Raw genomic sequence first — 15344 nt, forward strand, 5'->3', positions numbered from 1 at the left:
GTGCTGGTGAGGTTAGAAACAGGGAGCGAGTGCAGCTGAACATGTGGCTACAGAACTGGTGCAGGAGGGAGGGATTCAGATATGTGGATCATTGGGATACCTTCTGGGGAAGGTGGGACCTGTACAAGAAGGACGGGTTGCAGCGGAACTGGAGGGGCACCAATATCCTGGGCAGGAGGTTTGCTAGAGCTCTTCGGGAGGGTTTAAACTAGTTTGGCAGGGCGATGGGAACCGGATCCACAGATCAGTGGATGGGGTAGCTGTTGAACAGGCAGATACAGAGTGCAGAGAGTCTGTGAGGAAGGTTAGACAGTTGACAGGGCAAAGTTGCAACCAGTATGATGGGTTGAAGTGTGTCTATTTTAACGCAAGAAGTGTCAGGAATAAGGGTGATGAACTTGGAGCATGGATCAGTACTTGGAGCTACGATGTTGTGGCCATTACGGAGACTTGGATATCACAGGGGCAGGAATGGATGTTGGATGTTCCGGGGTTTAGATGTTTCAAAAGGAATAGGGAGGGAGGTAAAAGAGGTGGGGGAGTGGCATTGTTAATCAGGGATAGTATCACAGCTGCAGAAAGCGAGGTCATCGAGGAGGGTTTGTCTACTGAGTCATTATGGGTAGAGGTCAGAAACAGGAAAGGAGCAGTCACTTTGTTGGGAGTTCTCTATAGACCCCCCAATAGCAACAGAGACACGGAGGAACAGATTGGGAGGCAGATTTTGGAAAGCTGCAGAAGTAACAGGGTTGTTGTCATGGGTGACTTCAACTTCCCTAATATTGATTGGAACCTCCTTAGTGCAAATAGTTTGGATGGAGCAGATTTTGTCAGGTGTGTCCAGGAAGGTTTCCTGACTCAATATGTAGATAGGCCGACTAGAGGGGAGACTATGTTGGACTTGGTGCTTGGCAACGAACCAGGCCAGGTGGCAGATCTCTCGGTGGGAGAGCATTTCGGAGATAGTGATCACAACTCCCTGACCTTTACCATAGTCATGGAGAGGGACAGGAGCAGACAGGATGGGAAAATATTTAATTGGGGGAGGGGGAATTACAATGCTATTAGGCAGGAACTGGGGAGCATAAATTGGGAACAGATGTTCTCAGGGAAATGCACGACAGAAATGTGGAGGTTGTTTAGGGAGCACTTGCTGTGACTGCTGGATAGGTTTGTAACGATGAGGCAAGGAAGGGATGGTAGGGTGAAGGAACCTTGGATGACAAGAGATGTGGAACAGCTAGTCAAGAGGAAGAAGGAAGCTTACTTAAGGTTGAGGAAGCAAGGATCAGACAGGGCTCTAGAGGGTTACAAGGTAGCCAGGAAGGAACTGAAAAATGGACTTAGGAGAGTGAGAAGGGGACATGAAAAAGTCTTGGCAGGTAGGATTAAGGAAAATCCCAATGCGTTCTACACTTATGTGAGGACCAAGAGGATGGCCAGAGTGAGGGTAGGGCCGATCAGGGATAGTGGAGGGAACTTGTGCCTGGAGTCGGAGGAGGTAGGGGAGGTCCTAAATGAATACTTTGCTTCAGTATTCACTGGTGAGAAGAACCTGGTCGTTTGTGAGGACAGTGTGGAACAGGCTGATATGCTCGAACAGGTTGAGGTTAAGAGGGAGGATGTGCTGGAAATTTTGAATGATATGAGGACAGATAAGTCCCCGGGGCCAGACGGGATATACCCAAGGATATTACGGGAAGCGAGGGAAGAGATTGCTGCGCCTTTGGCGATGATCTTTGCGTCTTCACTGTCCTCTGGAGTAGTACCGGATGATTGGAGGATGGAAAATGTTGTTCCCTTGTTCAAGAAAGGGAATAGGGATAACCCTGGGAATTATAGACCAGTCAGTCTTATGTCAGTAGTAGTTAAATTATTGGAGAGGATTCTGAGAGACAGGATTTATGATTATTTGGAAAAGCATGGTTTGATTAGAGACAGTCAGCATGGCTTTGTGAGGGGCAGGTCATGCCTCACAAGCCTTGTTGAATTCTTTGAACATGTGACAAAACACATTGATGAAGGAAGAGCAGTGGATGTGCTGTATATGGATTTTAGCAAGGCGTTTGATAAGGTTCCCCATGGTAGGCTCATTCAGAAAGTAAGGAGGCATGGGATACAGGGGAAGTTGGCTGTCTGGATACAAAATTGGCTGGCCCATAGAAGACAGAGTGTGGTAATAGATGGAAAGTATTCAGCATGGAGCTCGGTGACCAGTGGTGTTCCACAGGGATCTGTTCTGGGACATCTGCTCTTTGTGATTTTTTATAAATGACTTGGATGAGGAAGTGGAAGGCTGGGTTAGCAAGTTTGCCGATGACACGAAGGTTGCTGGAGTTGTGGATAGTGTGGAAGGCTGTTGTAGGTTGCAACGGGACATTGACAGGATGCAGAGCTGGGCTGAGAAGTGGCAGATGGAGTTCAACCTGGAAAAGTGTGAAGTGATTCATTTTGGAAGGTCGAATTTGAATGCGGAATACAGGCTTAAAAACAGGATTCTTGGTAGTGTGGAGGAACAGAGGGATCTTGGGGTCCATTTCCATAGATCGTTCAAAGTTGCCACCCAAGTTGATAGGGTTGTTAAGAAGGCGTATGGTGTGTTGGCTTTCATTAACAGGGGGATTGAGTTTAAGAGCCGCGAGGTTATGCTGCAGCTCTATAAGGCCCTGGTTCGACCACACTTGGAATATTGTGTTCAGTTCTGGTCACCTCATTATAGGAAGGATGTGGAAGCTTTAGAGAGGGTGCAGAGGAGATTTACCAGGATGCTGCCTGGACTGGAGGGCATGTCCTACGAAGAAAGATTGAGGCAGCTAGGGCTTTTCTCATTGGAGCGAAGAAGGATGAGAGGTGACTTGATAGAAGGGTACAAGATGATGAGAGGCATAGATAGAGTGGATAGTCAGAGACTTTTTCCCAGGGTGGAAAGGGCTATCACCAGGGGTTAATGTTAAGGTGATTGGAGGAAGGTTTTGGGGAGATGTCAGAGGTAGGTTCTTTACACAGAGAGTGGTGGGTGCATGGAATACACCGCCAGCGGTGGTAGTAGAAGCAGATACATTAGGGTCATTTAAGCGACTCTTGGATAGGTACATGGATGATAGTAGAATGAAGGGTAGGTAGTTAGTTTGATCTTAGAATAGGTTAAAGGTTCGGCACAACATCGTGGGCCGAAGGGCCTGTACTGTGCTGTACTGTTCTATGTTCTATATTCTTATTTCTATGTTCTATGTTTGTATAGATTAGCGTTAGGGTTGGTATACATTCAGATTAGGGTTATTGTACATTATGGTTCAGGGTTCGTATACATTAGGTTTAAGGTCACTGTACATTAGTGTTAGTGTTGGTATGCATTAGGGTTCAGGGTCAGTATACATTATGGTTCAGAGTTAGTATACATTAGGGTCAGGGTCAGGATACATTACGGTTCAGGGTTAGTATACATTAGGGTCAGGGTCAGGATACATTACGGTTCAGGGTTAGTATACATTAGGGTTAGGGTTAGCGTACATTAGGGTTAGGGTCAATATACATTATGGTTCAGGGTTAGTATACATTAGGGTTAGGGTCGGTATACATTAGGGTTAGTGTACATTTGGGTTCAGGGTTAGTGCACATTAGGGTTAGGGTTAGTATACATTAGGGTTAGGGTTAGTATACATTAGGGTTAGGGTTAGTATACATTAGGGTTAGGGGTGGTATACATTAGGGTTAGTGTACATTTAGGTTCAGGGTTACTGTACATTAGGCTTAGGGGTGGTATACATTAGGGTTTGGGTCAGTATACATTAGGGTTTGGGTCAGTATACATTAGGGTTATGGTTAGTACACATAAGGGTTAGGGTCAGTATGCATTAGGGTTCAGGATTAGTATACATTAGGGTTCAGGGTCAGTATACAGTAGGGTTCAGGGTTAGTATGCATTAGGGTTAGGGGTGGTATACATTAGAGTTAGTGTACATTTAGGTTCAGGGTTACTGTACATTAGGCTTAGGGGTGGTATACATTAGGGTTTGGGTCAGTATACATTAGGGTTATGGTTAGTACACATAAGGGTTCAGGGTTAGTATACAGTAGGGTTCAGGGTCAGTATACAGTAGGGTTCAGGGTCAGTATACAGTAGGGTTCAGGGTCAGTATACAGTAGGGTGCAGGGTCAGTATGCATTAGGGTTCAGGGTCAGTATGCATTAGGGTTCAGGGTTAGTATACATTAGACTTAGTGTCAGGTTACATCAGGGTTCAGGGTTAGTATACATCAGGGTTCAGGGTCAGTACACATTAGGGTTAGGGTCAGTATACATTAGGGTTCAGGGTTAGTATACATTAGGGTTCAGGGTTAGTATACATTAGAGTTCAGGGTCAGTATACATTATGGTTCAGGGTCAGTATACATTAGGGTCAGGGTCAGTATACATTACGCTTCAGGGTTAGTATACATTAGGGTTAGGGTTAGTATGCATTAGGGTTAGGGGTGGTATACATTAGGCTTAGTGTACATTTAGGTTCAGGGTTACTGTACATTAGGCTTAGGGGTGGTATACATTAGGGTTTGGATCAGTATACATTATGGTTCAGTGTTAGTATATATTAGGGTTAGGGTCAGTATACATTAGCTTAGGGGTGGTATACATTAAGGTTAGTGTACATTTGGGTTCAGGGTTAGTGTACATTAGGGTTCAGGGTTAGTATGCATTAGGGTTAGGGGTGGTATACATTAGGGTTAGTGTACATTTAGGTTCAGGGTTACTGTACATTAGGCTTCGGGGTGGTATACATTAGGGTTTGGGTCAGTATACATTAGGGTTTGGGTCAGTATACATTAGGGTTATGGTTAGTACACATAAGGGTTAGGGTCAGTATACATTAGGGTTCAGGGTTAGTATGCATTAGGGTTCAGGGTTGGTATACATTAGGGTTCAGGGTTAGTATACATTAGGGTTCAGGGTTAGTATACATTAGGGTTCAGGGTTAGTATGCATTAGGGTTCAGGGTTAGTATGCATTAGGGTTAGGGGTGGTATACATTAGGGTTAGTGTACATTTAGGTTCAGGTTACTGTACATTAGGCTTAGGGGTGGTATACATTAGGGTTTGGGTCAGTATACATTAGGGTTATGGTTAGTACACATAAGGGTTAGGGTCAGTATGCATTAGGGTTCAGGGTTAGTATACAGTAGGGATCAGGGTCAGTATACAGTAGGGTTCAGGGTCAGAATACAGTAGGGTGCAGGGTCAGAATACAGTAGGGTGCAGGGTCAGAATACAGTAGGGTGCAGGGTCAGTATGCATTAGGGTTCAGGGTTAGTATACATTAGACTTAGTGTCAGGTTACATCAGGGTTCAGGGTTAGTATACATCAGGGTTCAGGTTCAGTACACATTAGGGTTAGGGTCAGTATACATTAGGGTTCAGGGTTAGTATACATTAGGGTTCAGGGTTAGTATACATTAGAGTTCAGGGTCAGTATACATTAGCTTAGGGGTGGTATACATTAGGGTTAGTGTACATTTGGGTTCAGGGTTAGTGTACATTAGGGTTCAGGGTTAGTATACATTCGGGTTCAGGGTCAGTATACATTAGGGTTAGGGTTAGTACACATAAGGGTTGGGGTCAGTATACATTAGGGTTCAGGGTTAGTATACATTAGGGTTCAGGGTTAGTATACATTAGAGTTCAGGGTCAGTATACATTAGCTTAGGGGTGGTATACATTAGGGTTAGTGTACATTTGGGTTCAGGGTTAGTGTACATTAGGGTTAGGGTTAGTATACATTAGGGTTCAGGGTTAGTATGCATTAGGGTTAGGGGTGGTATACATTAGGGTTAGTGTACATTTAGGTTCAGGGTTACTGTACATTAGGCTTCGGGGTGGTATACATTAGGGTTTGGGTCAGTATACATTAGGGTTTGGGTCAGTATACATTAGGGTTATGGTTAGTACACATAAGGGTTAGGGTCAGTATGCATTAGGGTTCAGGGTTAGTATACATTAGGGTTCAGGGTTAGTATACATTAGGGTTCAGGGTCAGTATACATTAGGGTTCAGGGTTAGTATGCATTAGGGTTAGGGGTGGTATACATTAGGGTTAGTGTACATTTAGGTTCAGGGTTACTGTACATTAGGCTTAGGGGTGGTATACATTAGGGTTTGGGTCAGTATACATTAGGGTTTGGGTCAGTATACATTAGGGTTATGGTTAGTACACATAAGGGTTAGGGTCAGTATGCATTAGGGTTCAGGGTTAGTATACATTAGGGTTCAGGGTCGGTATACAGTAGGGTTCAGGGTTAGTATGCATTAGGGTTAGGGGTGGTATACATTAGGCTTAGTGTACATTTAGGTTCAGGGTTACTGTACATTAGGCTTAGGGGTGGTATACATTAGGGTTTGGGTCAGTATACATTATGGTTCAGTGTTAGTATATATTAGGGTTAGGGTCAGTATACATTAGCTTAGGGGTGGTATACATTAGGGTTAGTGTACATTAGGGTTAGGGTTAGTATACATTAGGGTTCAGGGTTAGTATGCATTAGGGTTAGGGGTGGTATACATTAGGGTTAGTGTACATTTTGGTTCAGGGTTACTGTACATTAGGCTTCGGGGTGGTATACATTAGGGTTTGGGTCAGTATACATTAGGGTTTGGGTCAGTATACATTAGGGTTATGGTTAGTAAACATAAGGGTTAGGGTCAGTATGCATTAGGGTTCAGGGTTGGTATGCATTAGGGTTCAGGGTTAGTATACATTAGGGTTCAGGGTCAGTATACATTAGGGTTCAGGGTTAGTATGCATTAGGGTTAGGGGTGGTATACATTAGGGTTAGTGTACATTTAGGTTCAGGGTTACTGTACATTAGGCTTAGGGGTGGTATACATTAGGGTTTGGGTCAGTATACATTAGGGTTTGGGTCAGTATACATTAGGGTTATGGTTAGTACACATAAGGGTTAGGTTCAGTACGCATTAGGGTTCAGGGTTAGTATACATTAGGGTTCAGGGTCAGTATACAGTAGGGTTCAGGGTCAGTATACAGTAGGGTTCAGGGTCAGTATACAGTAGGGTGCAGGGTCAGTATGCATTAGGGTTCAGGGTCAGTATGCATTAGGGTTCAGGGTTAGTATACATTAGACTTAGGGTCAGGTTACATCAGGGTTCAGGGTTAGTATACATCAGGGTTCAGGGTCAGTACACATTCGGGTTTGGGTCAGTATACATTAGGGTTCAGGGTTAGTATACATTAGGGTTCAGGGTCAGTGTACATTAGGGTTCAGGGTTAGTATACATTAGGGTTCAGGGTCAGTATACATTCGGGTTAGGGTTAGTACACATAAGGTTTGGGGTCAGTATACATTAGGGTTCAGGGTTAGTATACGTTAGGGTTCAGGGTTAGTATACATTAGGGTTCAGGGTTCGTATACATTAGAGTTCAGGGTCAGTATACATTAGCTTAGGGGTGGTATACATTAGGGTTAGTGTACATTTGGGTTCAGGGTTAGTGTACATTAGGGTTAGGGTTAGTATACATTAGGGTTCAGGGTTAGTATGCATTAGGGTTAGGGGTGGTATACATTAGGGTTTGGGTCAGTATACATTAGGGTTTGGGTCAGTACACATAAGGGTTAGGGTCAGTATGCATTAGGGTTCAGGGTTAGTATACATTAGGGTTCAGGGTCAGTATACATTAGGGTTCAGGGTTAGTATGCATTAGGGTTAGGGGTGGTATACATTAGGGTTAGTGTACATTTAGGTTCAGGGTTACTGTACATTAGGCTTAGGGGTGGTATACATTAGGGTTTGGGTCAGTATACATTAGGGTTTGGGTCAGTATACATTAGGGTTATGGTTAGTACACATAAGGGTTAGGGTCAGTATGCATTAGGGTTCAGGGTTAGTATACATTAGGGTTCAGGGTCAGTATACAGTAGGGTTCAGGGTTAGTATGCATTAGGGTTAGGGGTGGTATACATTAGGCTTAGTGTACATTTAGGTTCAGGGTTACTGTACATTAGGCTTAGGGGTGGTATACATTAGGGTTTGGGTCAGTATACATTATGGTTCAGTGTTAGTATATATTAGGGTTAGGGTCAGTATACATTAGCTTAGGGGTGGTATACATTAGGGTTAGTGTACATTAGGGTTAGGGTTAGTATACATTAGGGTTCAGGGTTAGTATGCATTAGGGTTCAGGGGTGGTATACATTAGGGTTAGTGTACATTTTGGTTCAGGGTTACTGTACATTAGGCTTCGGGGTGGTATACATTAGGGTTTGGGTCAGTATACATTAGGGTTTGGGTCAGTATACATTAGGGTTATGGTTAGTAAACATAAGGGTTAGGGTCAGTATGCATTAGGGTTCAGGGTTGGTATGCATTAGGGTTCAGGGTTAGTATACATTAGGGTTCAGGGTCAGTATACATTAGGGTTCAGGGTTAGTATGCATTAGGGTTAGGGGTGGTATACATTAGGGTTAGTGTACATTTAGGTTCAGGGTTACTGTACATTAGGCTTAGGGGTGGTATACATTAGGGTTTGGGTCAGTATACATTAGGGTTTGGGTCAGTATACATTAGGGTTATGGTTAGTACACATAAGGGTTAGGTTCAGTACGCATTAGGGTTCAGGGTTAGTATACATTAGGGTTCAGGGTCAGTATACAGTAGGGTTCAGGGTCAGTATACAGGAGGGTTCAGGGTCAGTATACAGTAGGGTGCAGGGTCAGTATGCATTAGGGTTCAGGGTCAGTATGCATTAGGGTTCAGGGTTAGTATACATTAGACTTAGGGTCAGGTTACATCAGGGTTCAGGGTTAGTATACATCAGGGTTCAGGGTCAGTACACATTCGGGTTTGGGTCAGTATACATTAGGGTTCAGGGTTAGTATACATTAGGGTTCAGGGTCAGTGTACATTAGGGTTCAGGGTTAGTATACATTAGGGTTCAGGGTCAGTATACATTCGGGTTAGGGTTAGTACACATAAGGTTTGGGGTCAGTATACATTAGGGTTCAGGGTTAGTATACGTTAGGGTTCAGGGTTAGTATACATTAGGGTTCAGGGTTCGTATACATTAGAGTTCAGGGTCAGTATACATTAGCTTAGGGGTGGTATACATTAGGGTTAGTGTACATTTGGGTTCAGGGTTAGTGTACATTAGGGTTAGGGTTAGTATACATTAGGGTTCAGGGTTAGTATGCATTAGGGTTAGGGGTGGTATACATTAGGGTTTGGGTCAGTATACATTAGGGTTTGGGTCAGTACACATAAGGGTTAGGGTCAGTATGCATTAGGGTTCAGGGTTAGTATACATTAGGGTTCAGGGTCAGTATACATTAGGGTTCAGGGTTAGTATGCATTAGGGTTAGGGGTGGTATACATTAGGGTTAGTGTACATTTAGGTTCAGGGTTACTGTACATTAGGCTTAGGGGTGGTATACATTAGGGTTTGGGTCAGTATACATTAGGGTTTGGGTCAGTATACATTAGGGTTATGGTTAGTACACATAAGGGTTAGGGTCAGTATGCATTAGGGTTCAGGGTTAGTATACATTAGGGTTCAGGGTCAGTATACAGTAGGGTTCAGGGTTAGTATGCATTAGGGTTAGGGGTGGTATACATTAGGCTTAGTGTACATTTAGGTTCAGGGTTACTGTACATTAGGCTTAGGGGTGGTATACATTAGGGTTTGGGTCAGTATACATTATGGTTCAGTGTTAGTATATATTAGGGTTAGGGTCAGTATACATTAGCTTAGGGGTGGTATACATTAGGGTTAGTGTACATTAGGGTTAGGGTTAGTGTACATTAGGGTTCAGGGTTAGTATGCATTAGGGTTCAGGGGTGGTATACATTAGGGTTAGTGTACATTTTGGTTCAGGGTTACTGTACATTAGGCTTCGGGGTGGTATACATTAGGGTTTGGGTCAGTATACATTAGGGTTTGGGTCAGTATACATTAGGGTTATGGTTAGTAAACATAAGGGTTAGGGTCAGTATGCATTAGGGTTCAGGGTTGGTATGCATTAGGGTTCAGGGTTAGTATACATTAGGGTTCAGGGTCAGTATACATTAGGGTTCAGGGTTAGTATGCATTAGGGTTAGGGGTGGTATACATTAGGGTTAGTGTACATTTAGGTTCAGGGTTACTGTACATTAGGCTTAGGGGTGGTATACATTAGGGTTTGGGTCAGTATACATTAGGGTTTGGGTCAGTATACATTAGGGTTATGGTTAGTACACATAAGGGTTAGGTTCAGTACGCATTAGGGTTCAGGGTTAGTATACATTAGGGTTCAGGGTCAGTATACAGTAGGGTTCAGGGTCAGTATACAGGAGGGTTCAGGGTCAGTATACAGTAGGGTGCAGGGTCAGTATGCATTAGGGTTCAGGGTCAGTATGCATTAGGGTTCAGGGTTAGTATACATTAGACTTAGGGTCAGGTTACATCAGGGTTCAGGGTTAGTATGCATCAGGGTTCAGGGTCAGTACACATTCGGGTTTGGGTCAGTATACATTAGGGTTCAGGGTTAGTATACATTAGGGTTCAGGGTCAGTGTACATTAGGGTTCAGGGTTAGTATACATTAGGGTTCAGGGTCAGTATACATTCGGGTTAGGGTTAGTACACATAAGGTTTGGGGTCAGTATACATTAGGGTTCAGGGTTAGTATACGTTAGGGTTCAGGGTTAGTATACTTTAGGGTTCAGGGTTCGTATACATTAGAGTTCAGGGTCAGTATACATTAGCTTAGGGGTGGTATACATTAGGGTTAGTGTACATTTGGGTTCAGGGTTAGTGTACATTAGGGTTAGGGTTAGTATACATTAGGGTTCAGGGTTAGTATGCATTAGGGTTAGGGGTGGTATACATTAGCGTTAGTGTACATTTAGGTTCAGGGTTACTGTACATTAGGCTTCGGGGTGGTATACATTAGGGTTTGGGTCAGTATACATTAGGGTTTGGGTCAGTATACATTAGGGTTATGGTTAGTACACATAAGGGTTAGGGTCAGTATGCATTAGGGTTCAGGGTTAGTATACATTAGGGTTCAGGGTCAGTATACATTAGGGTTCAGGGTTAGTATGCATTAGGGTTAGGGGTGGTATACATTAGGGTTAGTGTACATTTAGGTTCAGGGTTACTGTACATTAGGCTTAGGGGTGGTATACATTAGGGTTTGGGTCAGTATACATTAGGGTTTGGGTCAGTATACATTAGGGTTATGGTTAGTACACATAAGGGTTAGGGTCAGTATGCATTAGGGTTCAGGGTTAGTATACATTAGGGTTCAGGGTCAGTTTACAGTAGGGTTCAGGGTCAGTATACAGTAGGGTTCAGGGTCAGTATACAGTAGGGTTCAGGGTCAGTATGCATTAGGGTTCAGGGTCAGTATGCATTAGGGTTCAGGGTTAGTATACATTAGACTTAGGGTCAGGTTACATCAGGGTTCAGGGTTAGTACACATTAGGGTTAGGGGTCAGTATACATTAGGGTTCAGGGTTAGTATACATTAGACTTAGGGTCAGGTTACATCAGGGTTCTGGGTTAGTACACATTAGGGTTAGGGTCTGTATACATTAGGGTTCAGGGTTAGTATACATTAGGGTTCAGGGTTAGTATACATTAGAGTTCAGGGTTAATATACATTAGAGTTCAGGGTCAGTATACAGTAGGGTTCAGGGTCAGTATACAGTAGGGTTCCGTGTCAGTATACATTAGGGTTCAGGGTTAGTAACATTAGGGTTCAGGGTCAGTATACATTATGGTTCAGGCTTAGTATACATTCGGGTTCAGGGTCAGTATCCATTATGGTTCAGGGTCAGTATACATTAAGGTGAGTGTACATTTGGGTTCAGGGTTACTGTACATTAGGGTTAGGGTCAGTATGCATTAGGGGTTAGGTCAGCATACATTAGGGTTTGCGTTCGTATACATTACGGTTAGGGTCCTTACACATTAGGGTTAGGGTCAATATACATTAGGGTTCAGGGTTAGTATACATTAGGGTTCAGGGTTAGTATACATTAGGGTTAGGGTTAGTATACATTAGGGTTCAGGATTAGTATACATTAGGGTTAGGTTAGTATACATTAGGGTTCAGGATTAGTATACATTAGGGTTCAGGGTTAGTATACATTAGGGTTACGGTCAGTATACATTAGGGTTTGCGTTAGTGTACAATACGGTTCGGGTCCTAACACATTAGGTTAGGGTCAGTATACATTAGGGTTAGGGTCAGTATACATTAGGGTTCAGGGTTAGTATACATTAGGGTGAGGGTTAGTATACATTAGGGTTAGGGTCAGTATACATTAGGGTTCAGGGTTAGTATACATTAGGGTGAGGGTTAGTATACATTAGGGTTCAGGGTCAGTATACATTAGGGTTCAGGGTTAGTATACATTAGGGTGAGGGTCAGTATACATTATGGTTCAGGCTTAGTATACATTCGGGTTCAAGGTCAGGATACATTATGGTTCAGGGTTTGTATACATTAGGGTTAGGGATGGTATACATTAAGGTTAGTGTACATTTGGGTTCAGGGTTACTGTACATTAGGGTTAGGGATATTATACATTAGGGTAAGGGTCAGTATACATTAGCGTTAGTGTCAGTATTCATTAGGGTTAGGGTCAGTATATATTAGGGTTAGTGTACATTAGGGTTAGGGTTGGTGTACATCAGCATTAGGGTTAGTGTACATTCTGGTTCAGGGTTAGTATACATTAGGGTTAGTGTACATTTGGGTTCAGGTTTAGTGTACATTTGGGTTCAGGGTGAGTATACAATAGGGTTAGGGTTGATAGACATTAGGGTTCAGGGTTAGTATACATTAGGGTTAGGGTTAGTATACATTATGGTTCAGGGTTAGTATACATTAGGGTGAGGGTTAGTATACATTATGGTTCAGGGTTAGTATACATTAGGGTGAGGGTTAGTATACATTAGGTGAGGGTTAGTATACATTAGGGTTGGGGTTAGTTTTCATTATGGTTCAGGGTTAGTATACATTAGGGTTCAGGTTAGTATACATTATGGTTCAGGGTTAGTATACATTAGGGTTGGGGTTAGTTTTCATTATGGTTCAGGGTTAGTATACATTAGGGTTAGGGTCGGTATACATTAGGGTTAGGATTAGTATACATTAGGGTTAGGGTCAGTACACATTCGGGTTTAGGGTCAGTATACATTATGTTGAGGGTTAGGATCTCATGGTCTCTCACCTGTATTATTAGGCTTAGTATAGTTATCAAAGCTGACTGATTTGGTGTTCACTTCAGTCTCCATCTTAGACTCTGTTAAACACAAATCAAACAGAGCAAATCGATGTTTTGCATCGGCATCGCGTCAGAATGAGAGAGAGGACGAGATAAAGAGAAAATCGGACATGAGAGAGAGAGAGACGTGAGAGGGAGGGGGAGACGTGAGAGGGAGGGGGAGACGTGAGAGGGAGGGGGGAGACGTGAGAGGGAGGGAGGGGGAGACGTGAGAGAGAGGGAGGGGGAGACGTGAGAGAGAGGGAGGGGGAGACGTGAGTGAGAGGGAGGGGGAGACGTGCGTGAGAGGGAGGGGGAGACGTGCGTGAGAGGGAGGGGGAGACGTGTGGTGGAGAGGGAGGGGGAGAGAGAGAGACGTCAGAGAGAGAGAGAGACGTGAGAGAGAGAGAGACGTCAGAGAGAGAGAGAGAGGTGAGAGAGAGAGAGTGAGAGAGAGAGAGACGTGAGAGAGAGACGTAAGAGAGAGAGAGAGAGAGACGTAAGAGAGAGAGAGAGAGCGTGAGAGAGAGAGAGACGTCAGAGAGAGAGAGAGAGGTGAGAGAGAGAGAGAGGTGAGAGAGAGAGAGACGTGAGAGAGAGACGTAAGAGAGAGAGAGAGAGAGACGTAAGAGAGAGAGAGAGACGTGAGAGAGAGACGTGAGAGAGAGAGAGAGACGTGAGAGAGAGAGAGAGACGTGAGAGAGAGAGAGAGACGTGAGAGAGAGAGACGTGAGAGAGAGACGTGAGAGAGAGAGAGAGCGTGAGAGAGAGACGTGAGAGAGAGAGAGAGACGTAAGAGAGAGAGAGAGAGAGAGAGAGACGTAAGAGAGAAGAGAGACGTACTAGAGGAGAGAGAGAGAGAGAGAGAGAAGTACGTGAGAGGGAGAGAGAGAGAGAGAGAGACGTACGTGAGAGGGAGAGAGAGAGAGAGAGGAGAGACGTAATAGAGGGAGAGAGAGGAGAGAGAGAGACGTACGTGAGAGGGAGAGAGAGAGAGAGAGAGACGTACGTGAGAGGGAGAGAGAGAGAGAGAGAGACGTACGAGGGAGAGAGGGAGGGAGAGAGAGAGAGAGACGTGAGAGAGAGAGAGAGAGAGACGTAAGAGAGAGAGAGAGAGAGAGAGAGACGTAAGAGAGAGAGAGAGAGAGAGAGAGACGTAGAGAGAGAGAAAGAGAGAGAGAGAGAGACGTAAGAGAGAGAGAGAGAGAGAGACGTAAGAGAGAGAGAGAGAGAGAGTGAGAGACGTGAGAGGACGTGAGAGACGTGAGAGAGAGAGAGAGAGAGAGACGTGAGAGAGAGAGAGAGAGAGAGAGAGACATAAGAGAGAGAGAGAGAGAGACGTACGAGGGAGAGAGAGAGAGAGAGAGAGAGAGAGACACGTGAGAGAGAGAGAGAGAGAGACGTGAGAGAGAGAGAGAGAGAGAGAGACCGTTGAGAGAGAGAGAGAGAGAGAGACGTAAGAGAGAGAGAGAGAGAGAGACGTAGAGAGAGAGAGAGAGAGAGAGAGAGACGTAAGAGAGAGAGAGAGAGAGACGTACGAGGGAGAGAGAAGAGAGAGAGAGAGAGAGAGAGACGTAAGAGAGAGAGAGAGAGAGACGTACGAGGGAGAGAGAGAGAGAGAGACGATGAGAGAGAGAGGGAGAGACGTGAGAGAGAGAGAGAAGGAGAGAGAGAGAGAAAGAGAGAGAGAGAGAGAGAGAGACGTGAGAGAGAGAGAGAGAGAGAGACGTGAGAGAGAGAGAGAGAGAGAGAGAGACGAGAGAGAGAGAGAGAGAGACGTACGAGGAGAGAGAGAGAGAGAGACGTGAGAGAAAGAAAGACGAGAAGAGAGAGAGAGAGAGTTAGAGAGAGAGAAGTGTGAGAGAGAGACAGTAAGAAGAGAGAGGACGATAGAGAGAGAGAGAGAGAGAGAGACGTGAGAGAGGAGAGAGAGGAGGAGAGACGTAGAAGAGAGAATCCACCGAGAGAGACGTAAGATAGAGAGGAGTGAGAGAGAGAGACGTAAGAGAGAGACGAGACGTAAGAGAGAGTGAGAGAGATGAGAGAGACGTGAGAGAGACGTAGAGAGAGAGAGAGACGTGAGAGAGACAA

The 15344-nt window shown here is 44.4% G+C and overlaps 1 protein-coding gene across 4 annotated transcripts in view; it reads right to left on the reverse strand.

Moving 5' to 3' along the window:
* LOC137345288 (ICOS ligand-like) overlaps positions 1-15344 on the reverse strand; it is a 100272-nt gene that overhangs the window by 27918 nt on the left and 57010 nt on the right. For 3 of the 4 annotated variants that reach the window (XM_068008769.1, XM_068008770.1, XM_068008768.1), the window contains exon 6: positions 13221-13292. The exons of the other annotated variant lie outside the window; for it this stretch is intronic. In XM_068008769.1, coding sequence (XP_067864870.1) covers positions 13221-13292 — 72 coding nt within the window. The remainder of the gene's footprint in view (positions 1-13220; positions 13293-15344) is intronic. 4 annotated transcript variants of the gene reach the window in all.

The sequence above is a fragment of the Heterodontus francisci genome, chromosome 28 (genome assembly GCF_036365525.1).
Source record: "Heterodontus francisci isolate sHetFra1 chromosome 28, sHetFra1.hap1, whole genome shotgun sequence".
Taxonomy (NCBI): domain Eukaryota; kingdom Metazoa; phylum Chordata; class Chondrichthyes; order Heterodontiformes; family Heterodontidae; genus Heterodontus; species Heterodontus francisci.